The sequence below is a fragment of the Cynocephalus volans genome, chromosome 6 (genome assembly GCF_027409185.1).
Source record: "Cynocephalus volans isolate mCynVol1 chromosome 6, mCynVol1.pri, whole genome shotgun sequence".
NCBI lineage: Eukaryota > Metazoa > Chordata > Mammalia > Dermoptera > Cynocephalidae > Cynocephalus > Cynocephalus volans.
Window position 1 is genome coordinate 105,863,711 of NC_084465.1, and position 27,224 is coordinate 105,890,934.

At 51.9% G+C, this 27,224-nt stretch overlaps 2 protein-coding genes across 4 annotated transcripts in view; one reads left to right on the forward strand and one right to left on the reverse strand.

The window, feature by feature from the left end:
* The first annotated feature begins 14,207 nt into the window (after positions 1-14,207).
* On the forward strand, positions 14,208-24,508 carry SNN (stannin). The gene is made up of 2 exons (XM_063100392.1): positions 14,208-14,283; positions 21,503-24,508. Exon 2 carries the CDS (start codon positions 21,590-21,592, stop codon positions 21,854-21,856), a length of 267 nt encoding a protein of 88 aa, XP_062956462.1. The 5' UTR covers positions 14,208-14,283; positions 21,503-21,589; the 3' UTR covers positions 21,857-24,508.
* The window catches only part of TXNDC11 (thioredoxin domain containing 11), a 59,202-nt gene continuing 56,445 nt past the window's right edge, over positions 24,468-27,224 (reverse strand). For all 3 annotated transcript variants that reach the window (XM_063100389.1, XM_063100390.1, XM_063100391.1), the window contains one exon: positions 24,468-25,208. In XM_063100389.1, the coding sequence (XP_062956459.1) occupies positions 24,566-25,208 (643 nt within the window). In that variant the 3' untranslated portion in view covers positions 24,468-24,565. The remainder of the gene's footprint in view (positions 25,209-27,224) is intronic.

Genomic DNA, 27,224 nt, shown 5'->3' on the forward strand with positions numbered 1-27,224 from the left:
AGCCTCACATCCTCAAGGAGACCTCAGGAGGGCCCCCAGACCCTTAACCCCCAGAGATGGTCACTTAGCAGCTCAAGACAGTGCAGGGCTCAAACCCTCCTCCCAGGGACACCCTTGAGGCTATTTCCTGCCTGTTTCCAGGAGGGAGAATGGTTTTGGCTCCTAGAATGTGTTTTTGTGTCAGCACACCCTGGTGTCCCTAGGCCCATTCACATGGCTGATTGGTGGCCGATGAATGGCCAGGGACTTGGAGGCTCTAGGATCAGCCGCTCCCAGCCAGCCTGGCTCCTGCTTCAACAGGACACCAGGCCTCACCCTAGTCCTTCCCTGTCCTCTCTGCACACTCAGTTCATCACGCCTTCTGTTGGCTCTCTGCTAAAAATCCTCCTGAATGTGTCCTCAGCTCTCCAGCCCTGCCCAAGGTTTCTCCCACAGGGGCTGCATGAGCCTCCACCCTGCTCTCCTGGCCCTTCTGATCTGTTTTCCATGCGGTAGCCAGCTCTTTCAAATTTAATTTGGGTCCTGTTTCCCCAGGGACGCCGAAACCCTTTAAGAGCCTCATGCTATTCTAAAGATAGAGCTCACCACCCCTGCTGCCGGCCCCACCCCAAGGGGTGTGGCATCTCTGGGCACTCTGGGACCACCGGGCCTTTGCACGTGTAGTTTCCTCTGCCTGAAAAGATCTTTCTGCCTCTCTTTGCCCAGTGAGTTCTTTCTCAGCTTTCAGATCAGGCCTCAAGCATCACTCCCTCCAGGAAACCTCCCCAGACACCTGGCTGCCCTATGTCTCTCTGCTACACACCCCATGGTGCCATAATGACCTTCAGAAACTATATCAGGGTAATTATATAATTATTTGTTTAATGTCTGCTTTCCCCTTAGACTGCAAATGCCCTGGGGGCAGGAACCCTCTCTGCCCAGTGCCCACCTGGTACAACTGCTGAGCCTAATAAATAATTGTTGAATGAAGGAATAAGAGTCAGGGGCACAGTGCACTCAGGCAGATCTGGGTTTAAATCCTGTTCTGTATGACCTTGGGCAAGTCAAGTAACCTCTCTGAGCCTCAGTTTTCCCATCTGCAAAATGGGAATAACACCTACTTCTATAGAATTATTGTAACAATCACTGAAGAAAGCATGGGTAGAGAGCCTAGCCCAGAGCTTGCTCACAGTAGACGCTCAGCAAATGTTAGGTCTCTCTGGCCTCTTAGGCAAGGGGCACCTCCCAAGGGGGGAGGCATGGAGGAGGGGTAAGAGTTCTTCCCACCATGAAGCCCAACCCTGGTCCAGCTATGTCAGTGGGGAGGGACTGTGACTCCCCACAGCTGGCCCTGGCAGGAGCAGCCGGGCCAGACTGCTCAACACAAACCTGCATTTAATGAGCACTGAGTGCAGGCATCACGCCGTGACATAGAGAGATTTTGTCCTTGCCTTCAGAGCCATTCAAAGTTTGAAACCCAAGGGAGATATGTTCCTTCCTTCCTTCATGTGTTCATTCATTTCTTTCAATAAACATCCACTGTCCCAGAGTTCCCAGCCCACGGGGGTCTCACACCCTGGTGGGGTCCATAGATGCTATGTCGAGACCTGGACTGGGCTATGGCTGCACAGAGCAGTATCACAGGGTAGGCTTCCAGGGGCGGAGTCTCACAGGGTGAGTCAGAGTCTGCAGAGGGGGAAGGGAATCTCTGGCATGGGAACAGCTTGCGCAAAGGCTGGGAGATGGGAAAAGATGGGGGAGTTAAGAAACCACATGGCTAGAATGGAGGGCGGGGAGGGAACAGGAGAGCACATGGAAATCCTGAAGGTCTCAGTGGCCCCAAGGATCTGAGCAGGAACAGGGAACCAAAAGCCTCTCTTGCTCCCAAGTCAGGACCTGCTGGAGTGAGCTCACTGGCTCCAAACCCTTCCCTTGAGGGCCAAAGCAGCAGGGACAGGGCTTGGCAGAGGCCCAGAGCAGGTGGGTGGTTTTTTCCTGTGTCAGGAATCAGTGAGCCCCAGGAGGCTCCAGCTCTGCTCAGAAACAGTTCTCATTTTTTTGCACACTCCTCTTGGCCTGAGTTCTAAGCAAGTGCTCAGAGTGCCCATGTACCAAGCCCATGAGACAGATGGAGAAACTGAGGGTCAGAGAGGATGGTCTCAGAACTGGGGTGGGGCAGAGTCGAGCTTGAACCCGGAGCCTGCACGGCTCAGAGCCCAGAACAATGTTCCCTGCAGAGCCCATCCCAGGTGGGGCAGAGGTCGCTCCCTGAGCCACCCCGGGCCTGTCAGGGCTCATCAGGGCTTGGGACGATCACAACGGCATCAAGCTCCCCTTCTACGGTGCTTCCCCGGCCCTGCTCCGAGCACGTGTGAACTCACAGGATCTGGCTGCAGCCTTAGGAAGCAGGCACTATTGTCACCCCATCAGCCTGCTCCAGAGCCACTGGGGGTTCCCATATCAGAGCAGGCACACCACCTGGAATCCCAGCAGTGGCACCAGCCCCAAGGATGCCCTGCCAGAGCTCACTGGCTTGGGATCCCCATGAACAGGAGGGAGAGCTGGCCAGGGTGCACAGGGTCCTGGGGCTCAGAGGGAGGGGTGGCTCAGGAGCCTGTCCCTAGACCACCTATCACCTCACACACGTGGAGGCCAGTGCCTGCTCCATCTTGATTCCTGGCAATGCTCTCCCTTCTGGAAGCTTCTCCCTACCTGGAGTGAAATCCAAGGGCACAAAGTCCTGCTAGACCCCCCAGTACCCCATCCATGGCCTTGTCCCCAAGCACAGTCCCGGAGCCAGCCCTGGGGCTGCTGGCCCCAATCTCAATTCCTGGGTGAGAGAGTTCTCAGCTCTGCCCGGTTTTGGTCTTTTCCCAGTATTTTCCTCAAGTATTTATTATCCTTCCATTATCTTATATATTTTATATTTATATATTATATTAAATATTTTTAGATCATTTATATATTTACATTTGTTATATATTAACAAAATATATTATGTTAATATATATTACTAGACATTAATACCATATATTATACTCCTGCGTATTAATGCAATATTATAATAAGACTGTATGTTAGTATTTTAGTATTCTGTTAACCTCGACAAAGAGGTCTCTCAGACCCTATGTTTTGGCAGTACCAAAGTTCAGGGCTTGACATTTCTCTGAAGTTAGTCGTTTTTATTAACCACCTGTTTACAAATGCTGTCCATGAACTTGAATTGTTTTTTGGAAACAGCACACACCTCATGGGGTCGTAGTAAGGGTCAGAAGTTGGTGTTTAAATGCCAGCTTCTATTATTTTAGCTCAGCAGACTATCTTCATATGTTCCAAATGTGAAATCTATGTGGGATGATGTGGAATAAGATTTAAGGTATATTTTCAAGTGAGAAAAGCAAGGAACAGAACAGCACATATGGAATATCACCACCTGTGTTTTTGAAAATGGGGACACATATGTGAGGGTACCTCCAAAAGTTCCTGGAAAGATGTGTATTATCTTTCAATTCTATTTTGCCATGAACTTTATTTATTTATTTTTTATTTATTTATTTATTTTTTTAAAGATGACCGGTAAGGGGATCTTAACCCTTGACTTGGTGTGGTCAGCACCACGCTCACCCAGTGAGCGAACCGGCCATCCGTATATGGGATCCGAACCCGGGGCCTTGGTGTTATTAGCACCGCACTCTCCCGAGTGAGCCACGGGCCGGCCCTGCCATGAACATTAGAAGTACCCCCGTGCATATATATGTGTGCCTGTGATCACACAGGGTATTGCTGGGAGGACATGCAAGGAAACAGATGATGGACTCCCTGCACCCCAGCTCACCCATTCCCTGCCCTGTTTTTCTCCCTAGAAAGTATACAACATACAATGCACTTTATGTCTATTTCCTCCCAGTGAATGAAAGCCCCACGAGGGCAGGGATGTTTGTCTATTGTGTTTGTTGCTGTGATTCCAGCACCTACACTCATACTGCCCAACACAGTGGCCACCAGCCACATGTAGCAACCGAGCACTGGAAATGGGGCCGCTGGAAACTGAGAAGAGATGTAAGAGTGAAGTACACATCAGGTTTTGAATGCTGAGTGTATGTTATGGGCTGAATCCCCCCAAAATTCATAAGCTGAAGCTCTGTCCCCTGGTAGCTCAGAATGTGACTGTATTTGGAGATAGGGTCTTTAAAGAGAGGCCTCAGGAGAAACCAACCCTGCTGATACCTTGATCTTAGACTTCAGCCTCCAGAACTGTGACAAATAAATTTGTGTTGTTGAAGCTACTCAGTTTGTGGAGTTTTGGTATGGTAGCCCTAGAAGACTAATACAGTATGAGAAATAACGTAAAATATCCCATTAATAATTTTTATATTGATTCCATATACTGGGTTCAGACATACTGAGATTTAAAAAACGTATTATTAAAATTAACTCCACCTGTTTCACTTTTTTTGGCAGCTGGTCAGTACAGGATCCAAACTGGTGACCTTGGTGTTACAAGGCAGTGCTCTAACCAACTGAGCTAACCAGCCAGCCCTTCGTTTTCCTCTTTAACTTTTTTCTGAAGGCTGGTCAGTATGGGGATCTGAACACTTGACCTCGCTGTTATCAGTGCTATGTTCTAACCAAGTGAGCTAACTGGCCAGCCCTTCTTTCTCCTTTTTTCAATGTGGCTACCAGTAAATGTAAAATCTCATGTGTGGCTCTCCTTGGCGGCTCATGTGCTATTTCTATTGCACATCACTAGCCCAGCACAGTGTCTGGTACATAGCAGGTGCTCAAAAATATCTGTTGAATCAATGAATCAAACGGCTATCTTTGGGAAGTGACTGGAGGATAGAAGGAACAGAGACTGGCTTTTTGCTGTATTTCCTTCAATTTTATCATGAGCAAGTATCATCTTTGAAAAATCAAGGTCTAAAATAAAATACAGTAAAACACATCCACGATGATGACTTAATGTTGTTTTGGTCGGTCAGGGGATCTTAACCCTTGACTTGGTGTTGTGAGTATCATGCGGTCCCAAGTGAGCCACAGGCCGGTCCATCGTTTATATGTTTCTTAACTCTCCTTTAACATAGAACCTAGATTATTCCAGTGTTCCCCATCCCCCACCAATATCTACCATATTAGTTATTGGCTACATAAAAAATTACTACAAAATCTAGTGACTTAAAACAACAAATATTTATTATCTCACAGTTTCTATGGGTCAGGAATCCAAGTGTGACTACCTCCAGCTCAGGGTCTCTCACAGGATATAATCAAGGTGTCAACTGGGGCTGTGGTCTCAGCTGCAGGCTTGACTGGGGAATGACTCACTTCTAAGCTCACCCAGTAGATGCTGGCAGCATTGAATTGCTAGTGGGCTGCTGGACTGAGGGCTTCAGTTCCTTGCTGGCCATTGGCTGGAGACCACCCCCAGTCCCTTTCCACATGGGCCTCTCCAACATGGCAGCTCACAACATGGAAACTCACATCATCCAAGAGAGCAAAGGAGACAGTGAGTGTGAGCAGCGGGTCACACACATCAGACCCACCTGGAAGAGCTGTAAAAACACAACCTGGTGGGCTCCACCCCAGAGCTTCCAATTCAGCAGGTTTAGGTGGGGCCCAAGAATGTGCATTTCTAAGAAGCTCCCAGTTGATGCTGGAGACAACATTTAGAGAACTCCTAAATTATAAGGACCCCCCATCACTTTTTATTTCTTTATTGCATTTCATCTGTTGATTGATCACTCTTCAGAATGCCAAGGCGAAGACAGTGATTTTAACCCTGACTAAAGGTAAGAATTACTTGGAGAGCATTAGAAAATAATGTGCCTGGAGGCCCTATCCAAGACCTACTGAATCAGATAATGGCATGAAGGTTTCGGGGGCAATGTTTTTAAAGCTCACCAAGTGATTTCAAGGTACAGCGAGGGCTGAGAACCACTGGGCTAGAAAAACAGGAGTGGGCCCTGATCGATCCCTTTTCATGAGCACAGTAATAACAACTGGTATGTACTGGGGTGTAACTGATGTGACAGCCCCTGCACTAGATTCCATGACTCACTTACTCCATTTTGGATGAGGAAACTGAGACTCAGAAAGAAGGGTACTTGCCCAAAGTTGCCAAGTGTAGTGATTCTAAAGTATATTCATAAATTCTCTGACATTTCTTCCTTCAGAAAGTGGAGCTTCTCCTTGTGTGTGGACTAGACTTAGTGACCCACTTCTAAGGAACAGAACGTGGTTGGAGTGATGAAGTATCACCTCTGTGACTGGTCATAAAGGGCATCTTCCTCCTCTCCACGTGGAATCACCCACTCTGGGGGAAGCCAGCCGCCATGTTGTGAGGACACTCAAGCAGCCCTATGGAGAGGCCCTCCTAGTGAAGACCTGAGTCTTCCAGCCAACAGCCAGGTGAGTGACACATCTCAGAAGCAGATCCTCTAGCCTCAGTCAAGCCCCTGTGTGACTGCAGGTCTGGTTGGCATCTTGACTACAACCCTGTGAGAGACCCTGAGCCAGAACCACCCAGCTAAGTTGTTCCTGAATCCCTGGGCCCACACAGTCAATGAGAAGTAAATGTCTTCTGTGTTAATCTGCTAAGTGCTAGGGTAGTTTGTTATGCAGTGATACATAACTAATACACCCCACAAGTCATACTCAGACCTGACTGTTATCCTTATCCCTCAGTCAGGGCCTTTCCACAGGCAAAAGAGAGATGGGAGCTTTGTAAGGTTTCAGGCATAGCTGTGTTCGAGCCCCCACTCCACCCATGCCAGGCGCAGAGCTGGGCAGACCTGAGTCTCCTCCCCGCAGCCTTTGTCCCAGTCTGGCTGCAGGCTGACCCTGGGAGGCCTCCTCCTAGCAGGGCCCAGTGGCTCCAGCTTTTCCTTAACAACAGACTGCAAGTGCCATGGACACAGGGACTTGACTATCCTGAACACCATTGCAGCTTGCTGGGCATATAGTGCTTACTTAATAAATAGCTGTTGTATGAATAATCACTTTTAACCAGGTTTCATGGGGAGACACAGTGGCTCAGTTGAAGCCCTTTTTGCACCTGGGAGGCTGCAAATTCCATGAAGGGTCACGTCCTCTCTACATTCCCAGCAGGGCCCAGAACACGCTCATTGAAAGAGTAAATGGTAATAATAGCAACTCCTGTTATCAGACCCAGCTACGGGCTCCTCATGCCTCTTGTGGAAATGACTGCTAAATCTTTTAGCAAGGTAGGGCCAGTTATTCCCATTTTACAGATAAGGAAATTGAGGCTCAGAGAAGGTAACTGATTTTCCCAAGGTCACAGAGCTGGAAAGGGGCACAGCTGGGCTCAGATGCAGCTCAAAGCCCCTTGTCTGCTGGTAGTTGGCAAGCCTGCAGCTCAGGCTAGATTCTCTGTCTCCTCTTGGTGTGAAGCCCCCAGCCCTCAGTTCTAGGGATCAGCTGTGGACAAAAGCCTCTGAGAGATGGGCCTTGGGAATAATTCCTGCCTGACCCCAAAGCAACCCTGGTATGGTGGCTGTGAATAGTGTGTGACACTGGGGACCTCGGTGATTCATCTCCACTGTGGCCAGGGAGGATGGACAGACTCCGCACCAGGAGACCCAGCTGCCTTGCCCCCATCCCCAGCCTCAGAGTCAAAGGGAGGGGCCACAGGAGAGTTGGGGCTCAATCCTATTGCTTCCTGCTCCCTCATCTCTACTTCTAGACCCTTCATCCTGGCATTTCTCCTGCTCTCCTGGGGCCAAAGGACTGGATTCTGGAGGACAGGGAGGGGAGGGAAGAGGCTTTGATGTGTGGTGGTTAAGATCGAGGATGCTTCAGCCAGACTGCCAAGATTCAAGTCCTCTAATGTGTGCTAGGTGTGTGCTCTGAGGGGACTTTCTCACCTTCTTTGAGACTCAGTTTACTCACCTGTTAACTGTGGGAAATACCACCTACATCATGGAGTTGGCAGGAGGGTCAGATGAGTTAATAACCCAAGTAGTGTTTGGCATATCCCTGGCACACAGTAAGTGCTCAATAAACACTAATGTTTTCATGCTGTGTGCCAGGCAATGTGGGCAGCATTCTGCATACTTTATTTCATGAAATTCTCATGGCAACCATGGGCAGTATACACTATAATTCCCATTTTACAGATGAGGAGACTGAGGCTCACAGAGCGAAGGGTAAGATCTCACAGGCAGTCTGTGGGAAGAGCAGAATTAGAACTCAAAATCCAGCAATTTCCAGTACACTCAAGAGTCCCAATTGAACATTCTGTCCTGTCTCCAAAATACATTTGTCACTCTACAAAAGCACTAAGATTGTATGACCAGTCCTGACCTCACACCATATACAGAAATCAACTCCAGATTAAGGACTTAAATGCCAAAAAGAAACAAACAGAAAGACCACCTTAAAATCTTTAGTGGAAATTACAGGTAAATATCTTTTAGACCTTTATTTTGGGAAAGATGATCAATTGTAGACTTAAATGTTGAAAGCAAAGTTTTGGGACCCTTAGTAGAAAATATAGGTAAATATATTTTAGACCTTAGGGTTGGGAAAGGTATTCAGAATCACTGGTGATGAAGAAAATGCAATCTAGATCTCAACTGGCAACAATTTTATGCTCAATTGGCAAAATCCAACAATACCAAGTATCAGAGAGGATGTGAATTGTATATGTTTCTGGTGGGAGTGTAACTGGGTGTAATCACTCTAGAAAGTTGTTTGCTACTATCTCCTAAAGTGGAGCATTCACTTATTCAGAGTCCCAGCAATCCCACTCCTAAGTAAACACCCCAGAGAAATTCTTGCATGCATGTATCAAGAGCCACTTATGAGAATGTTCAAACAGCACTTCAAATTAGCAGACACCTGGACACCACCCAAGTGGCTGTCCATAGGAGAGGAGATGGATCAACTACGGTACATTGACCTGTGAACTACAATATGGATCAATCTTAGCCATGGACTATTAAATGAAAACATTAAACACCAGAAGATTCACATAGCTTAAAAAACATTTTTGTTTGTTTGGATTCCCTTTGTTATGGATTGAATTGTGTCCCCAAAAAGTTATTGAAGTCCTAATTCCCAGTATTTGTAAATGTGACCTTGTTTGGAAATAAGGTCTTTGCAGATATCTTCAAGTTCAGATGAGGTTAATACTGGATTAGGGTGGGCCCTAAATCCAATGACTGGTGTCCTTCTAAAAGGAGAGGACACAGAGAGGAAAACACATGTGAAGACAGAGGCAGATTTGAGTGATGTGTCTACAAGCCAAAAAATATTGGCAGCCACCAGAAGCCAGGAAAACAGCCCTGCTGTCACGTTAATTTCAGACTTCTGGCCCCCAGAACCCAGAGAGAATAAATTTCTGTTGTTTTAAGCCACCCTGTTTATGGCAATTTCTTATGGCAACCCTAGGAAACTAATATATCCATTTAAAAAGTTAGCAGGAAGAAACTGAAATTAAAAATATGCTTTTTAGGATATACGTAAGATGCAACTGTACAAAAAGCAAAGCCAGGAGTGAGGAAGACAGCATTTAAGGCAGTGGGGACTCCGGGCAGGGGTGGAGAGGGGGCAGCTCAGGTCGAATGTATGTTATTGTGAGGGTCCTAGCTTTCATTTTGATCGATGGGTTATCTGGTGCATATTACATGATTAACTATGAACATTTTTAATAAAACCAGGTCATGCAAGGACCAAAGAGAATGCACAACAACCTGGATTATGATCTGCCCATAATTCTATGTATCTGAAGTTCATAAAGAAATTTTAAGAATAAGGGCTGGCCGGTTAGCTCTCCTGGGAGACCATGGTACTGATAACACCAAGGTCAAGGGTTCAGATTCTTGAATTGGCCAGCCACCAAAAAAAAAAAGAAATTAACAAAATAAAAGTAAAAACTTCCCTGCCTAGTGCCAGCTCATTGTCTGCCTGCTTCCATGTCTGTGAGTTTCTCTGGCACCAGGACCAGGCTACATGCATCTGACGCCTGGCATGCCTTCTCAGACAGGCCGTCCCCACCTCTGGCCTGCCAGTGCCCCCACTCCTCTTACCTGACTCTTTTTTCCTTTTTCCAAAGCACGTACACAGCAGACATGCCATATATTGTACTTGTTTCTGTGTTTATTGTGTGACTTCCCCTAGGAGAATGACAACCTGACAAGGGTGGAGTTTTGCCTGCCTGGCTCACGGTCCACCCAGCACCCAGCACAGTGCTTGGCACAGAGTAGGTGCACAGTTAAGACTGGAGGAATGAATGAATAACTGAGTGAGTGAATGAATGAATGATCTCTGGATGGACCATTGCTCTGTAGGCAGGAAGAGGGGAGAGTCTGCTGCAGATGGAAACACAGTAAGTTAACTCACTTTTTTCCTAAAAAAACTTGATTTAAAAAGAAATAGAAACAGAAAAGCAATACCTGTGCCATAAACAGAAGCTTACTGAAATATAAATACACAGAAAACAACACACTGTTTAATTCCAGCTCAGAAGTGTTGACTGCCCAAGATCCTGAGCCTGAGGACTGTTCTCTCCTGGTTATGAGAGGCTTAGCCAGACTAAGAGAGATATCAAAGCCACTTTAGCAGCAAGTGAGGGTTTCTCCCCTTGAACGGGAATTGCTGTGTGTTTCAGAGCTAGGTGACACCCTCTCTGTGTCCCACCTAACCTCACCCTGCAGAACTCACCTTGCCCTTTGGGAAACTCCCCTCTGGCCAAGCAGGGTTATTTTGTTGTTTTTTTTTTTGGGGGGGGGGGGCTGGAACCTTTATGGAGAAGTCATGGGAGCAGAAGCCGGCCTGGCCTGGTGGCTGTGGGCTAGGCAGAGAGGCCCAAGTGCAGGGAGTCTCCCCCGAGGTTGGCTGAGTCCTCTCTACCCGCCAGCAAGTCCCTTCCTTGTCCAGCCCCTCTAGTACCCTGAGGAAGAACGCACAGAGCCACAGGGCCGAGCAAGCGCAGGGCATGCCCAGCTGGGCCCCAGCAAGCCCCAGGGAGATGGGGTGAGCTCATCCCTCACCCTTAATTATCTTCCTGGCTAATGAGCATCTGAGAACCTCCACCCCACTCGACAGGAAGGACCCCCAGGTTCTGGGCCAGATGTCACCAGAGAGAGAGGTGGTAGGGGCCCAGGCAGAGGAAATGGGCTTGGGGGAGGGGAACTATACATACTTCCTGCCTCTTTCTTGGGGAGAGAAAGCTGGGGCTGGGGCCGGCAGATAGGGTCTCAGTTAAGTGCAGGACTCTAGAGCCCATCATGTGGGCTAGGACACAGACTCGGTGCTCACCACCTGTGTGACCTACAGCAAGGGACTTAGCCCCTTGCTGCTCGAAGTGTGGTTTCCAAAGCACCAACACCACCTGGGAGCTTGCGAGAAATACAGCATCTCAGATCCAGACTTACAGAATCAGAATCTGCACCTTTAAAGGCTCCACAGGTGATTCCAGTGCACATGCACCTCTTGGGGCCTCAGTTTCCTCAACTGTAGAATAGTGACTAAAATGAGTTTATCCATCTGTAGTGCTTATTACATGTCAGCGTGTGGGAAATGCTGTATAGGTGTCTGCTGCTATTATGATTATCATCTACTATTATTGTTACCATTATTGAGGCATTCTGGGCAAGAAGATGGCTGGGCCCAGGTAAGCTACTCCCAGCCCCCCACCTCCCAGGATCTCAAGAAATGGGTTTTATGAGATGCACTGTGGAGATGAGGAGCCCAAGGCTCAGAGAGGTGCGGTAACTTGCCTAAGATCCAAATGAGGAAGTCCAAGTTCACCCCCAAACCTGCCGAACCTTATTACTAACGCTAGCACAGAATAAGAGGCATTGCTTCCTCTGTGCCAAGCACTTGACGTGTTCACCATCCTGTGAAGTCCACCTTACTGTCATCCCCATTTTTCAGATGAAAAGGCACAGAGAGGTTAGGCTGCTTTTCCAAAGCAGCCAGCAAGAAAGGCTGGAGTTGAACCTGGGCAGTCTTTTTTTTTTTTTTTTTTTTTTTGTCGTTTTCGTGACCGGCACTCAGCCAGTGAGTGCACCGGTCATTCCTATATAGGATCCGAACCCGTGGCTGGAGTGTCGCCGCGCTCCCAGCGCCACACTCTACCGAGTGCGCCATGGGCTCGGCCCAACCTGGGCAGTCTGACTCTCAATTTCTACCATGTTACATTCTTCTCGCCATTCCCCACCCCCCGAATCTTTTCCTCCAAAGTGTCCCTGCCTCCCCTGTCATTGTGTTGCCAGCCCTGGCTCTGGGGTTCAAAACCTGTCCCTCCCCGGTCCTCACCACTAATGAGGTCTATGCCACCTTCAGGCGACTGGAACTGGCTCTGTGGGAAGAACCTGTTTCTGTCTGCTCTGGGCTCCCAGGTGTGGCCGATGGGGCAGGAGTTCTGAGGACAGCGCTGGGCAGACTAGGGAGCAGGAGCTGTTCTGAGATGCTTCCCTCCAGCCTCCGGGCAGCGAGCCTGGAACTCTGTCCCCCATTCTCTCCCCACCTGCAGGTCAGCTCCTGGACCTGGCCTCCTAGCTAAGGCACAACTGGGCCAGTCCTGGAGTTCTGCAGTCTTATCGTTCATTCTACGTACATTTATTCAGCACCTACTGTGTGCCAAGTACAGTTCTGTAGACACGGCAGTGAATGGAACAGAACTAGTCCTGGGACAGACAGACCAAAAGTTAATCACAGGCCCTTGAAAATGTACAATTTCACAATGGACAGCAGAGAGAATAATGAAGGGGACTACTCTTGGGTGGGGGATCAGGGAAGGCCCTCCTGAGAAGGGGCATCTCAGATGAGATCTGAAAGATGAAGCGCAGCATGTTCCAGCTGGAAGAAACAGCACAGGAAACAACTTGGCACACTAGGAAGAAAGAAAGCCCAGGAGGCTGGAGTGCAGAAAGTGACAAAGCTTGGCCACCTCGACCTTGTGAGCTAGGCCCTCCATCTTCTTCCAGAGGGTTCTTTTTTTTTTTTTTTTAAAGATGACCGGTAAGGGGATCTCAACCCTTGGCTTGGTGTTGTCAGCACCACGCTCAGCCAGTGAGCGAACCGGCCATCCCTATATAGGATCCGAACCCGTGGCCTTGGTGTTATCAGCACCGCAGTCTACCGAGTGAGCCACGGGCCGGCCTTCCAGAGGGTTCTTAAGGCTGGGGAAGAAGTTTGCAGCGGACAAGCCCCCCAGTTTTCAAGACGAGGTCCCAGCTCAACCTGCCCCGCCTGTCTTCTCAAGTCCCCTGGGCCACAGAGGCCTTGAAGGACCCACCCTCACTCCTCTTGTGGGGCCCAGTTGACCACAGGGGGAGTGTCCTTTAGCTGGACCGTCTTCTTGGAGTGCAGGAGTGAAGATCACTGCACTTAACTGGCGCCTCTGTTTTCCCAGGCAGACAGGCCTCCATTATAAGCAGGCTGTGGTACGCCAGGTCTTTGAAGCCTCGGGTTCTTCACCTGGAAAATGGGATAATTCTTTCTTCTGGAGGCTTTTTGTAAAATGTATTAAGCTGTTAGTACGGGGCCTGGCACCTGATGAGGGCCTAACAACTGGGTTATTACGTTAAAAATAACCACGATTATAAGCGGCCCCAGCCCTCAGCGGCATGAGACCTGTGAAGACAGGGACCTTGTCTGTCTGGCTCGTGGCTGTTCCCGCGGCGACCTGCACAGCAAGCACTCGGTCTGTGTTCCACAAACGTAATGAATGGATGTGGATGATAAAGGAATGAATTAGCGAACGAATGAATGACCAGCTCCCTCCCCAAGCAAGGTCAGGAAACTCAGTGGTGGTGCCCCTGTCCTAGTCCTGCCCTGGATTCCGCCGCTGCCAGCGTGCGACACTCTTACCTGCTGTGCGCCTCAGTTTCTCTCTATGTAAGCGGGCGGGAATAGGACCGCTTGCAAGCGTTGGGGTCAGGCCAGAGGGGAGATGGCGCTTGCTGAAGGGCCCCGTACGCACCCGCACCCAGTGTGCGCTTGCAGAGGCCGAATCTGCCCTCCGCCCCCAGTTCTGCCAGCTGCGCGCAGCCCCGCCCCGCCCGGGCCGCCGCGGCCCGGGCCCCGGCCCCTGCCCGGAGCGCACGTGACTCCGCCCCGGCCCGCCCCGCCCCGCCGTCCCAGCGCGGGCTCCCATTGGCTCCGCTAGAGGGCCCCGCCCCCGTCCGGGGCGGAGCCGGGGGCGCTCCGCCCGCCGCAGAGCTGGGCTCCTGCGTCCCGACGGTGAGAGGCGACCCGACCGGGCTGGGGCGCGGGCGGAGCCGGGCCCGCGGGGCTGCTGCGGGGCGATCGGGCCGGGCTGCGGGCCGCGCTATGGTGAGTGGGGCGGGGCGGGCGGGGCGCTCGGGCCGGGCGGGGGCTTGCAGGAGGGGAAGGCACGGCCCCGGACGGAGTGGGGCCACACACCCGGCGGCTGTGCGGCGGGCCGGGGGTCTCTGCGGCGGGGGAGGAGCGGCCCGGGCGGGGGCGCGGCTTCGGAGGGGAGGGTCTGTTCCGGGGGGCCGCGCCCGCGGGCGGGGGCTCTTTGTCCGCTGTGCTGCGGCGAGGTCGGGACAAAGGAGGCGGCGGGGGGCGGAGGCCGATTCGCAGGGAGCGGTTTCCCCCCTCCCCCGCCAGGGCATGGCCCCCACTGCGGTCCGCAGTTCCGCGCCCCGGGCCAACTGCCGGGGTCCCCGGGACACTTCGGGATTTTTCCAAATTCCGGGAGAGGCGGGGGTTCCCGCAGTCCCCGGCGTGGTCAGGAGGGCTCCGGAGGTGGAGAGGTGAGGGTCCGGGCAACGTCTGGCACCCATTTCGCGGGTGGGGAAACTGAGGCTGGGCCGCGGCGTTTGGTGCCGGGTTTCTTCGGCAGTGACTGCGCGGTCTGGGCATGAATGGCTCTTGTGGTCTCCTGTCCCCAACTCCCCCTCCCCCAGTCAGGCCGATTTGAGTTGCCTCTCCAGCTGTCGCTCCCTCTCCAACTGTCGCCCCTGGGCCAAGCCCCTTCCTCTCTCGAGCCTGGTTTTGCTCCTCCATTGAGGGGGGAGACTACATTGTCGCCTGGCAGGGTTAAATGAGAGGGTGCGTGGAGCGCGCCTGGCACCGCGCCTGTACGCCGCCCGCGCTCAGCAAACGGGAACTGCCAGGGCGCTTGTCATCCCTGAGTCCCCAGCATCAAGCTCTCCGCCCAGGTCACCCAGCCTGCCCCAGCAAGGGGCCAGACTGGACTCACCTGTTCCCAGCTTCACAGGTACAGGGGACAGGAGATGAGTATCAGGAATATGACATTTTAGTGTTGGGGTCCAAATTTGGAATTCAGGATCCAGGCTGCCTGGGTTTGAATCCCTGACCATCTGCTTTTGAGCTGTGTGACCTTGGGCAACTGACTTAACTTCTCTGAGCCACAGATTCTTTACCTGCCCAGTGGGAATAGTAATAATTCAACTCTAGGGCTGTTCTGAGGCTGAAAGGAGACATTTACATGAGGGTTTATAGCTCAGTGTCTGGCACATAGTAATCACCACCAGCTTTTGTCAAGCATCTACAGTTATTACCAAAATTGTTTGGCCAAATGCGCTGACTCTGAGGTAGCGTATGAAAATGCCCAGCGGGTGATTCACAGGGTGGGGGCATGAGCCTCAGGCCTGGGCCACAGGGTACCCCGTCTGACCTTGGGACAGTCCCAGAGCTCTGCAGGCTCCAGCTTCCTCTTTTACCATGGGGAAGCCTGGGGGATTTCAGACCAAGTTTCCTCTTCTGGAGGACAGGGCTGTAATGGGGTAGGGGGTGGAGGATGAGATGACACTGGCCCTAGAGCTGGGCACAGCCCCGTAAAAGGTAGCTTCCTATTGGCATCCCCACTGTTCCCGGTCCTGGCTCTTGGAGGGCAGGGGCCTTGTGTGATGTGTCCTTGTGTCCCGGTACCTGCTTGGTGCCTGGCACAGAGCAGACATTCCACCTGCATGCTGGTTGTGTCTGGCAGTGCCCTGTTCTTCTTCCCACAATCTTATTTTCCTAATCAGAACCAGGGCAGGAAATGTTTCTGGTTTGTGAACTGGGGTCCCCTGAAGAGGCAGAGCCTGGTTTGTTTGCATACTTCACAGGTGGTTTGTTGAGGGGTGGGAGACATGGCTCCGCCCCTGAGGGCAGTGCTGGAAGCCCCTGAGGGGGTGGCTGGCCCCCTGTAAGCAGGGCAGCCTTCCTGGCATCCCTTGAGGAGCACCAGGAGGTGGAGACTGCTGGATGGGGGTGGCGAGCTGGTGCCCAGCTAAGCCCAGCAACACTCGTGATGTGCCCAGTTAAGTGAAAGGGAGACAGCGTGTTCCTAGGGAAGGGGTTATTTGTGGCATTGGGCCTGGGCCAGGCTGTGTGCCCTCCTGCTCTTGGGGGGGGTCCCAAGGGCTCACTGTCCTTGTGGCACCCAGGAAGGTGTGGCTGGTGGCATGCATACCCGGTGGCCCCGTGGCTCTTCCATTTTCATGTTTCTTATCACTTCTCATCCTCCACACAACCTGTTGGGTGAGGTCAGGGACTCAGTCCCACTTTGCACACTGAGAAACTGAGGCCATTATGGGTGGCTGGGGCAAAGCAGCTCACAGTAGCAGGTGTAGCGGTGGCAGGAGGGAGGAGACTGAAGCCTGTTTTGCTGCTGCTGTGTTCCCACTGGGCCTTGAGCACATGGAGTGGCCTGTGGAGTGGGGCTTAAGGCATAGTTTTGGGATCCTGTGAACTGGGACCCCTCCTTACACTGGGCAAGACCTAAGGGAGAAGCCATAGGCCTTCACAGGAGGAGGGTGGGGTTCACACCGCCTCTGCCCTAAAGTGCTTTGGGGCCCAGTTACTGATCTTGAAAATCTGGACACAACAGAATTAGTGATACCTGCAGCCTGGGGGCAGGTGCGGGCCAGTGCTCACCTGGAGCTGCTTGGGCTTGTTGGCACTGTTATTCCAAGGGACACTCATGGGCTTCGTTAGAGGCCACAGCATCCTCTGCTCAACTGATCTCCTTTGAGGGTGTTCAGGGCACTGCACGGGGGAACCTCTGCAGACTGGAGGGCTGGGCTTTAGAACTTGTCTTTTCAGGAGTGTGGATGGGATCCGAGGGTCGGGCACCCTTGGCAGAGGGAGGCAGGACTGAGAGCAGGAGGGTGTAGAGTGGGTGGGAGATTCTCCCTGTATGTCTGGGGGGACCCAGATGGCCTCAGCCTTGGAATGCTAGGCTTTGTCATGACTGAGGGAGCCGGCCAAGGGGATCCTCCGGAGGGGGTGCTCCAGAGTGCCCAGATACTGCTGCCCCTGGCCCTGCTTGGCCCGCTGCACTTGAGAGACCCCTCCCTTTGCTCTGCTGGGCCCCACTTCTGGGTTTGCATCCTGCTCTCCAGCTTTCGCTCTTGGGCAATTCCTTCAACTCTCTGCGCCTGCTTCCTTATCTGTAGAATGGAAATGATAATGGTGCACGGTTAAGCTGTGGGATGGTTGGCAGGATTCAATGCTTGTATGAAATACACGGGAACTATTTTGATGATTGTTCTGGGATAGTCCAGGTTTCCCGTGTGCCATCCTGGCCTTTTTCCCAGCCCACACTGTGGCCCTGCCTGTCCCACCCTGTCCAGTGGGCTTTGCTGGATCAAGGTCAGCCAGCTTGCAGGAGACACCTTCATTCACAGAGGCCTGTGGGGGGCGCCCAGGAGAGGTGTAGCAGGTGAGAGGGGTCCAGCCAGGCCAAGGGGCTCACAGGGGCCCAGCTGCCCTCAGCACTTTGAGTTTCCTCTGGGCTTTGCTTCTCGGCTGCCCCCTCCCCTTCCCACCCCCCAGCAGGTGTGGAGACAGCTGCCCCTCCATGGGCTCCGGCCTGCCATAATCCACTGGCACGTGATGCTCCTGCCCCCGCACTCGTGCTGCAGCCTGTCCTCCCATGCAGGCTGCCTGCTTCCTTGAGTCTGCGGGGACAGGCATGGGGACCCATGCTCAGGGACCCTCCTGGGAGTGGCCTGGGAGCTGGCTCAGGGCTGGGGACCACTGACTGTGATCCCCATGAGAACAGGTTCTCCTCTAATTCATCACTATATCCCTGGGCTTGAGCCACCCAGCAAACATTTACTGAGCACCTAGTGTGTGCCAGGGATGGGGCAGGGATCCAGCCATGGCCAGGACAGACAGTGCCCTCCTCTTCCAGTCTCAGAGTCCATGGTGGGGAGTGAAACAGTAGTGGGGATATGCATCCCCTGACCCAAGAGACTTTCAGGTAGCAAAGAGCTCTAGGAAATCAAATGAAGGAGGGCCAGGTAGTGGTGAGGGGGTCGGGGTGGGGTCTGGGGCTAGGGTGGTCTGGGAGGGCACCCCCCAAAAGGTGACTCCTGAGAGAGTCCTGGATAGCAGGGAGAAGCCAGGCGTGGGACAGACAGGGAAGAACCCTGGGGCAGAGGCCTGAGGTGGAAGCCAGGAAGCCTGGGGAGGCAGGGAATTTGGATTCTCTTCTGATCCCAGGGAGGGTTCTGAGCAGGGAATGACGCCATCAGATTTGTTAAAAGATCAGTTCTCAGTTAATACTAGCTGAGTGAATAGAGGAAGAAACAAGCACATTCCGGGAGGGCCAGGGATCCCAGGCCAAGCGAGACTGGCTGGGCCACTGGGCTCTTAGCCCACGGGTGTAAGAGGCCCATACCTGGCTCTGTGCCCTCCTCCTGGCCAGGGATGAGGGCAGCAGACAGGGTTTTGAGGTCACCACTCTTCTCAGATGGTCCCTTTGAGCTGGGGCTGCCTGTGCCTCAGTTTCCTCACTAGCCCTGGACTGCTGGTTATCCCCTGCACTCATGGGTGCCTCCTGGGCTCCCTGGTTGGCCCCTGGGCCCCCCACCCAGGTCATGATGTTATTGTTTGATTTCCCGCTTCCTGCCCCCAAACCCACACCCCCACTCTCAAGCACACACACTTCCCCTTCCGAACTGATACTGACTCGCCTTCCTGTCCAGAAGCCCCATGGGAAGGCAGGCTCCCAGCAGGCCCTGTAGATGGAGGTCCAGGAGAGAGGGAGGCAGGAGGCATGGGGCAGGTGGGTGTTCTTCCTGCAGGAAGGGAACATGAAGGTTGGGACACATGGAGACGCCCACCACAGCGGGTGGGCTCTCTGGGAGTCAGGAGGGTCCCCTGTCCAGTCTGGAGGCTGAGCAGGGCTGTGGGAGCTGATGGTGGCAGGGGAGAGGCCAGGGTGGCCTGCACATATAGGGTGACACAGTGAACAGGGCCACTCATGGAGCACACAGCCCACTGGGGGAGGTGAGTACTAACCAGATGGCCGTGCTCCAGAAGCCAGGGCTGCAAACGGAGGTCAGTGCTCTGGGGGAAGGGGCCCCTCCCTGGACATCCAGCACAGGAATGCTTCCTGCTGGAGCTGGCGTTAACCAGGGCAGAGGTTCTTTCTCTACCTCCACACTGGCGACATTCGGGGCCAGGTCATTCTGTGGTGTGGGGTTGTCCTGTGCATTGTAGGATGTTTAGCAGCGTCCCTGGCCTCAGCCCACTAGATCCCAGTAGTACCAGTTCCTCGGCTTGTGAGAACCCAAAATGGCTCCAGACATGGTCAAATGTCCCCGGGGTGAGGTACAGTCACCCCCAGTTGAGAGCCACTGGAAAAGGGAAAGGGGATCAGAGCATTCCTGGCAGAGAGAACCACCTGTGCGAAGGCCTGGTGGCAGAAGGGTGCCTGGGGTTGAGTATGGTTGGGAGCAGTGAACGGGGAGTATGGGCATAGTGGGGGTCCTGTCGGTCACTGTAAGGACCTGGGCATTTCCTCCGACCTAAAGGGGGCCTGCCTGCAATGGGCTGGTACAGGTGAACGGGGGGCCCGTTGAGAGAGATGGCGTGGACCTTGGAGGTGGTAAGAAGGCGGTAGACTTGGGGGATATCATCTCCTCCTGCCTGGGGCCCCTCTGCATAGTGGCACAGACAGCAGGGCAGTCCTCGGGGGTCTGCAGTTTTCCCAAGACCTGGTCCCTCGACAGACTGGGTGTTGACTTAGCTGCCTTTGACCTTCAGGCAAACCCAGCCTCTGGGGAGACTCCCTGGTTAGGTAAGAACCATTTCTTTTTTTTTTTTTTTTTTTTTAAAAGATGACCGGTAAGGGGATCTCAACCCTTGGCTTGGTGTTGTCAGCACCACGCTCAGCCAGTGAGCAAACCGGCCATCCGTATATGGGATCCGAACCCGGGGCCTTGGTGTTATCAGCACCACACTCTCCCGAGTGAGCCACGGGCCGGCCCAAGGTAAGAACCATTTCTAATTAGGGATGTTATCGCTCAAGGACGCGCAGGTTTGATCCTGTTTGGGGAGAGAACCTTGTCCTTCCATTGCTGTCTACCTGCATTGATGTCAATCTTCTCAAAAAAAAAAAAAAAAAAGGATTCAGACGCCTTGTTCTGGCTGAGTGCGGGCTGCGTGCCTGGCCCTGTGCAGGGTGTGGCACGGGCCTGTCATCATCCTCTTGGCCTCCTGGGTGTAGTTACTATTATTTATTTGGCCTGTTTGTGGCAAGGCAGCAGAAATAAGAAAGAGCAGAGTCTTTGGACCCTTGGGGAGCCTGCTAGCCTCAGCACACGGGGATAGCAACCGCAACAAAGCCCTAACCTCAGTGGCTGTGTTTGCCCTGAGCAGCCCCATGCACAGATGGGAAGGGTGAGGCTTGGCGAGGTGGAGCTTACGTGGTATCGGAGCTTATGTGGCTCGGAGGTTGTGGTCCCAGTCCTGCCACCTCCTTGCAGCTCGCCTGCCCCACCTAGTTTAGCATCAGCGGCACCGGTCCCTTATGTTCCCAATGTGGAGTCCCACACGTGTAGTGACTGGCGTTTTGCAGTATCGGGCCATGTGCGGTCTGGCTCCTGCACTAGAGGCTGAGCTCTGTGAGGGCAGGAGCCGTCTGCCCCACTGTCCCCTGCCCTCCCCAGAGCTTGCCCTTCTGGGACTCTTCCCTTTTGCTTGCTAGCTTGGCCTCAGTCCGAGCCTCACAGCAGCACTGATGCCCAGCTTCCCTCTCGGGTGGCGTGTTGCAGACCAGGGGTCTCCCCAGCCAACTGCAGTTCCCTGTGGCAAAGGCTGTTGTATGCTGCACCCTCTCACAGGTATCCCGGAAAGACTGGGTTGTTCTGTAGGGTCTGATGTCATTTCCCTGCTTCCAAATCTCTCATCTTGGCGTCAGGAAGCCTAGTGGCGCCAGGCTTCCAGAATGTGCACCTTACACAGCAGAGCCAGAACAGCGCCTGGCCCTCTTTCAGCTCTGCCGCAGCTGTGGCAGGTGCCCATCCCATCACCCCTCCCCCCGCCTCATCTTGGGCTCTGCAGCTGAGCAAGAGTGACTGCCTGTCTGCTAGCAGAAGCACTTAGGGTATCAGAGGTAGTAAAGGGACGCAGACTGCAGTGAGCACTGGTGAGCCAAGAGAAACAATGAGAACCAACCAGCACGTTTTTCCTAGGATGATGCCTAGGAACTACAGACCCCATGGAAGTGAGCAGTCGGGGTCCCCAGTGGAGCCCTGCATTTACCTCATCTTGCTTTGTCTTTCAGGACTCTCGTGTCCAGCCTGAGTTCCAGCCTCATTGAGCCAGCCGCCCCTAAGAGCTTCCTGCCCAGGAAGCCCCCCAAGCACTGACCATGTCTATAATGGACCACAGCCCCACCACGGGTGTGGTCACAGTCATTGTCATCCTCATTGCCATTGCTGCCCTGGGGGCCCTGATCCTGGGCTGCTGGTGCTACCTGCGGCTGCAGCGCATCAGCCAGTCAGAGGACGAGGAGAGCATTGTGGGGGATGGCGAGACCAAAGAGCCCTTCCTCCTGGTGCAGTACTCGGCCAAGGGACCATGCGTGGAGAGAAAGGCCAAGCTGATGACCCCTAATGGCCCAGAAGTCCGCGGCTGACCTGGGATGCGAGGCTCCTGGTCCTGTGTGCAGCCAGCCAAGAGGCGCTGGAAGGAATGAAACCACACAGACGTGCTGTTGTCTCAGAGGAAGGGTTAACACTTGCTGGCATGGCCTCAGCAGGCTCCATCACTGCATGCACCCGGGGCCCCGCTGTCCTGGGCTTCCCCTTGGCCTCCTGGGGGGCCGCCCATTGCAGGCAGTGGGTAGGCCTGACTTTGCTGGGGCTCACGGCCCCACAGCGCTTTGTTACTTGAATGTTCAGCTGAGCCTGTTCTTGATGGAGCTACTACTGTAATGCGTGAACTAACAAACCTGTGAACTGTAAATAGGTCCCCAGAAGCATGTGCTTAAGCGTCTTTGCTGATTTTTTAAAATATCCTATGGAGCACATGGGACTGGTTTGATGACCGTGCTAATGATGAGCTAAGTCGAAACCATGGAGGGTCTTGGACTTGAAAGGTCTCTAACATACGTCTACGTAAAGGGAGTGAGATGGCAGTTTTATGTCTCAGCTGACCAGTTGGGGCGCTTGGGTGATTTCTGCTTGGTTAGTAGTGGATGGAGAAGAACCATGCCCTTCCTCTTTGTCCAGGTAGATTTGGTTGTTAAATAGCAGTTCCTGTCGATAGTGGATTTACTGCAAGGAAGCTACCATACCTGCTTGGGAGCCAGTGAAGGACAAGTCCGGGCACAAGTCCCGAGGGCCAGCAGGTGTCCTTGTAGCAGAGCAGTTCCTTGCCCCTTTGGTCTTGAGCATGCCGAGTATCCCCCTCAGCGCAGGCTTTGCAGCTGGCCCAGGAAAGGGAAAAAAAGTTGTGTTTTCTGTTTTGTTTTTGTATTTAAATATTTTCTACGCTGGGCAGGGGAGGGGACTGTTGAGGTTTTCTCTTTCCTGCTTCACAAGTTAGCTTCCTTTCCTCCCTGACTCCCACCCACCTGCTGGGCACTGGACTTCACTTTCTTCCGTGGGTCTCTGTAACTGACTTGAGTCCCCTCACGCAGCTCTGAAGGTACTGAGTGCCAGTGGAAGGTCATTTCCTTTGTGCACGTTCATTCATACAGAAGCCACCGGATGCTCATGCAGGGGGTGGGGGCAGGGTGGAAGAGAGCATTTCAAGTTCAGGACTTCATTTTCACATAGGCGATGAGCTGGTGGCTCAGTCGAGCCAGTGCCTTGGCAGCCTGCATTCCCACGGTATTCCTGTGTACACTTCAGTGAGCTCATTTTGACTTTGAATCCCACCACTAAGCACATTCTAAACTATCATGATGAAAACGTGACTCATGTCAGCATCCTCAGTACAGAACCAGAGGCCACTGCTGGCTTAGACCCCACTGAACTGCAGAGCTCTGGCCTCCTGGTCCGGCCGGAGGTGCCTCCTCCGAAAAGCATGTTAAATGAAACCACTTTCTAGAACCCCGAGGGGCAAGCTGTAGGGAACACTTTTTAGTAGCATACACCCAAATTGGGGGTCAAACATTAAGGAAGAGCTTGAGGTGGACAGAGGGGTAGCTAATTAGGCCATCTGAGCTGTGGTAGTGAAGCTACTGAGGAACCCTTAGAAAGCAGGAACAGAAATACCTTTGGCCACTAACGGGATGGCCAAGCTCCAAGAGGTGATGGTGGCACAAGCTGAACAGCCCTGCAGGCTGGGGTGGGCAGGACTCAAGGTGGGGGCAGGGTCGGGGGATCTAGCTACTGAAATGAGGCCTAGGAAGGAAAAAAGAAGTTCTGAAGGTGCCAACGGAAAGACTGGGGAGGAGGTTTGCTTCAGTGAGTTAGAAAAGGCTGGGGCATTTGACCCATCACCCTCACATCTTAGAACTTCCAGGCTTTCTACCTCGACTCGCCACAGCCAGCAGATAAACCTAGGCTGTTTTTCCTTCAGCCCCACACCCGGTAATCCAAGAGCGGCTGGGATTTGCACCTTCAGTCTCTGAGCCTGACCCCTGGAACTGACTGTCACTCAATTGTCAGACTTGCCATGTGGTTTTTACCATGCCAGTGAAATTTTGGTTTTGAAATTATTAAACTTCGCTTTCTCATCAGTTTCACTTTTGGAGCTATTCTTATCCCACTCCCAGGTTGCCAGGGACGTCCTTGGAGCTTGAATTGGGCCCATCAGAGCATGGTGGCAGTGTGGGGAGAGGGTCAGAGGCACGGTGGCACTGGTGGGGGTCTCTGAGAGGAAAATGCAAATGACTGTAGAAGTAGTGAACAACCACATAATAGTGCTCACTGTTATTTGTCAATAGCTACTTTTTTTTTTTTTTAGCGTAGACACCAGAGCCACACACTCAAATGGCTGAGTAAGTTATGACCTCTCTTTGAATTCTTACTGAATAGCTCAACTGTTGCGTTCAAGTTTTCTGACCAGTTGAGAAATTACCTTTCAGTCTTCATATCATCACAGATGCAACAGCAGGGGAGCAGGGAGGGGAACTCGTGACACTGAGCCACTAAAACATGGACTAATTTTTCAGACATATCTTCAAATGGACTGTGCTGTTTTTGTCTCAAAGCTACCAAGTTTGTGCAATAAGTGGACAGGATGTCATCCCTGTTCAGTAAAACCTGATGACATTCAAGTTGATTTTCTAGACCACTGAGAAAATCTTTATTTACAATAAATTTCAATAAAATTTGCATAAATATATTCCCAATGTACAGTTTATATCTCTAATTTCTTCACATCATTTAAAAAGTTAGTCTGTCCTGTTCTCGTTACTCCTTTGGGATGCCAGCGCAGAGCTGACATTAGAAGGTGGAGGGGTGCTGCCAGGTAACCGGGGGGCACCTGAGGGCTCAGGGGAGTCAGAGCGTGCCTCTCTCCGGGGAGCCAGCTTTTCAGCTTCGTCCTTTCCCTCCAGCTTCTGCTCCATGGTCGCCACCAGGATCTTAAGCCACGCATTCTCGGTGAGGAGGTTTTCCGAGGCATCGGCCAGCTCCTGCAGCTTGCGGGCCAGCTCCTCAAGCTCGCGGGTCTTGTGCATGTACAGAGCCTGAAGCTCCTCACTCTGCTGCTGGAGCAGGCTGTGCTGCTGCTCCAGGGTCTGCTGCTGCCGTAGCAGCCGATGCTCATCTCTGCGGGCTCTGGAGAGCTGGGCCTCCACCTGCACTTGCGCTCTCTGAAGGCTGCTGATTTCCGCTCTCAGTTTCTGGATCTCTCTCTCCAAATGGGAGATGTGCCCCTGCTGTAAGACTGCCTCACTCTGAAGACATTCTTTGGTAGGAGGGTTAGCCAAGTTCTGGGGGGCAGAAGCAGGGTCTGAGTGATGCAAAATGAACCTCAGCAGATTTGGAAGGGTAATGGGGAGGTCATCAGGGTATTTCACACTTAGGTCCTTTCTGGAGAGAAAGGGAAAGGAATCAAAGATGAAAGTCATACCAATAGGTTTAGTCCAAAAGCAGACTCTACTGGACATCAGGCCATCTACTTACCAAGAAAAAACATTCCGAGGATTTTACTTATTGAAAGTCAGTAAGGAAAATGTTGCCTGGGCAAGAAATTCTCTACAAAGCTGAGGATGTCCCATATGCTTGTTCTCTAAATTAAGGTGGCTTATTTTTTTTTTTTAATTTTATGTTATGTGTATTTTATTTATTTTATTGAAACATTATTTATCGGGTACAGAATAGGGTGGCTTATCTTAAATGTGTGTCTGTTCTTGAGGACAGAGCTCAGTTCTATACACAACATTCCAAGAAAGATAAGAGCTCCCAGGCCCAAGCTTAGAGCCAGCAACTCAGGGAACCAGGAGTGTGCTCTGAGAGGCGCAGTGGCTGTGTCAGGAAGGCTGTCCTACGGTAGGACTGTCACCCATAGCACTCTTGTGGCCATTGATGGTGCTTGGAGAAATAGAAAAAACCTGAAATACACTCAGCCTGTTTCTTCAGCAAGCATCTATTACAAATTATGTAAAGCAGAGGTCTACAACTGGGTGATTGTACCCCTCAGGGGACATTTGCCTCCCACGTGGTGAGGTGCTACTGGCAACCTGATCCTTGGAAAACAGACCAACCAAGGGACTCTGATAAGTTAAGGCTGCCCGGCCTTGACAGCACAGAATCAGGCCCGGGAAAGGGGCTTCCCCACAGCTTTGTTCCAAGTCCTGATTTAGAAAATTCCTTTTTAGAACTTGTCACTTAATTGTCTGACACAATACATTTATGTGTGAATGCACAATCTCGCTGCAATAAACCAAAACTACCAGCTGTATGCATTTATGACTGAGGTGGGCCAACAGACAGCTGCTGTCTCCCTCAGGTATGAAAGGAATGGAGGTCAAGAGCAGAGACTCCAGAGCCCAGCTGCCTGGAGTGTAATCGCCACCATGTGCTTAGACACATGATTTCTCTGTGCTCCTACCTGGCTTCCTCTATAAATTGGGGACAATAAGAGTGTCACCCACCTCATGGGATTCTTGTAAGGATTAAATGAGTTACATGAATCCTCAGTGAATGTTAGCTTTTTAAAAAGTCACATTGTTCCTTAAGAAACCAACAAGAAGCCACTAGTTAAAAGCTTGAACACCTCTCCACACACAAAGCTAGTGGCCAAATATCTGAAAGTGACAAAAGATGTTCTATTAATGTGTAGCCCTTTCCCTATCAAATAAAAATCACAAGGAAATTAAAATCAGATATGCCCTACTTTACACAATGTTTACAGAAACTTTCAAGTAACTTTAAAAAGTTTTGAAAACTTTTAGGTAATATTAAACATAAAGAACTTGGAACTTTGCATGTAAACTGTTTTATGAAATAATTCTGGGGTAAATATTTAACTTTCTCCCACTTTAAATCATAGTTTTCTTCAGATGTAAGCTTTTTTCAAGTGGGACATCCTAGCCATTCAAACTAAAAACGTCGTGGCCCTGTGAAGTGGGCGTAAGAAGGAGGAACTGAGGCTGGATCTGCCACAATGTTCTGCAGCACAGACCTGATCTTCTAGGGCAGAGGAAAGGTAAGTTACCCCCAGGAAAGAGCTGCCAAGATATCTTAGTATGTCTAACTGGAGACATTTACAGGACAGACAATGACATGTGTAAGCAGCTTAGAGGTCTTGGAGTGATCTCCATGAATCTCCCTAATGGATATGCTAAAATGCCATCACACTTTTTTACAGTAGTAAGGACACAGAGCATCAACAAACTGCTTCCAAAGAAAGTAGTTATTTGAAAGCATGGTGGTAGAAGGTCCCAGGGTTTACCTGACTCTAATTCTGAGGAGCATGGGGCTGGGGGTGTTCCTCTGAAGTGAGGTTCGTCCCCGGGGGCACATCAGAGTTGCTTGGGGGAGTGTACCTCCCTCCTACAACCTCCTGGTCCACAGCCTGGCCAGAGCACCTGGATGTTGACACGT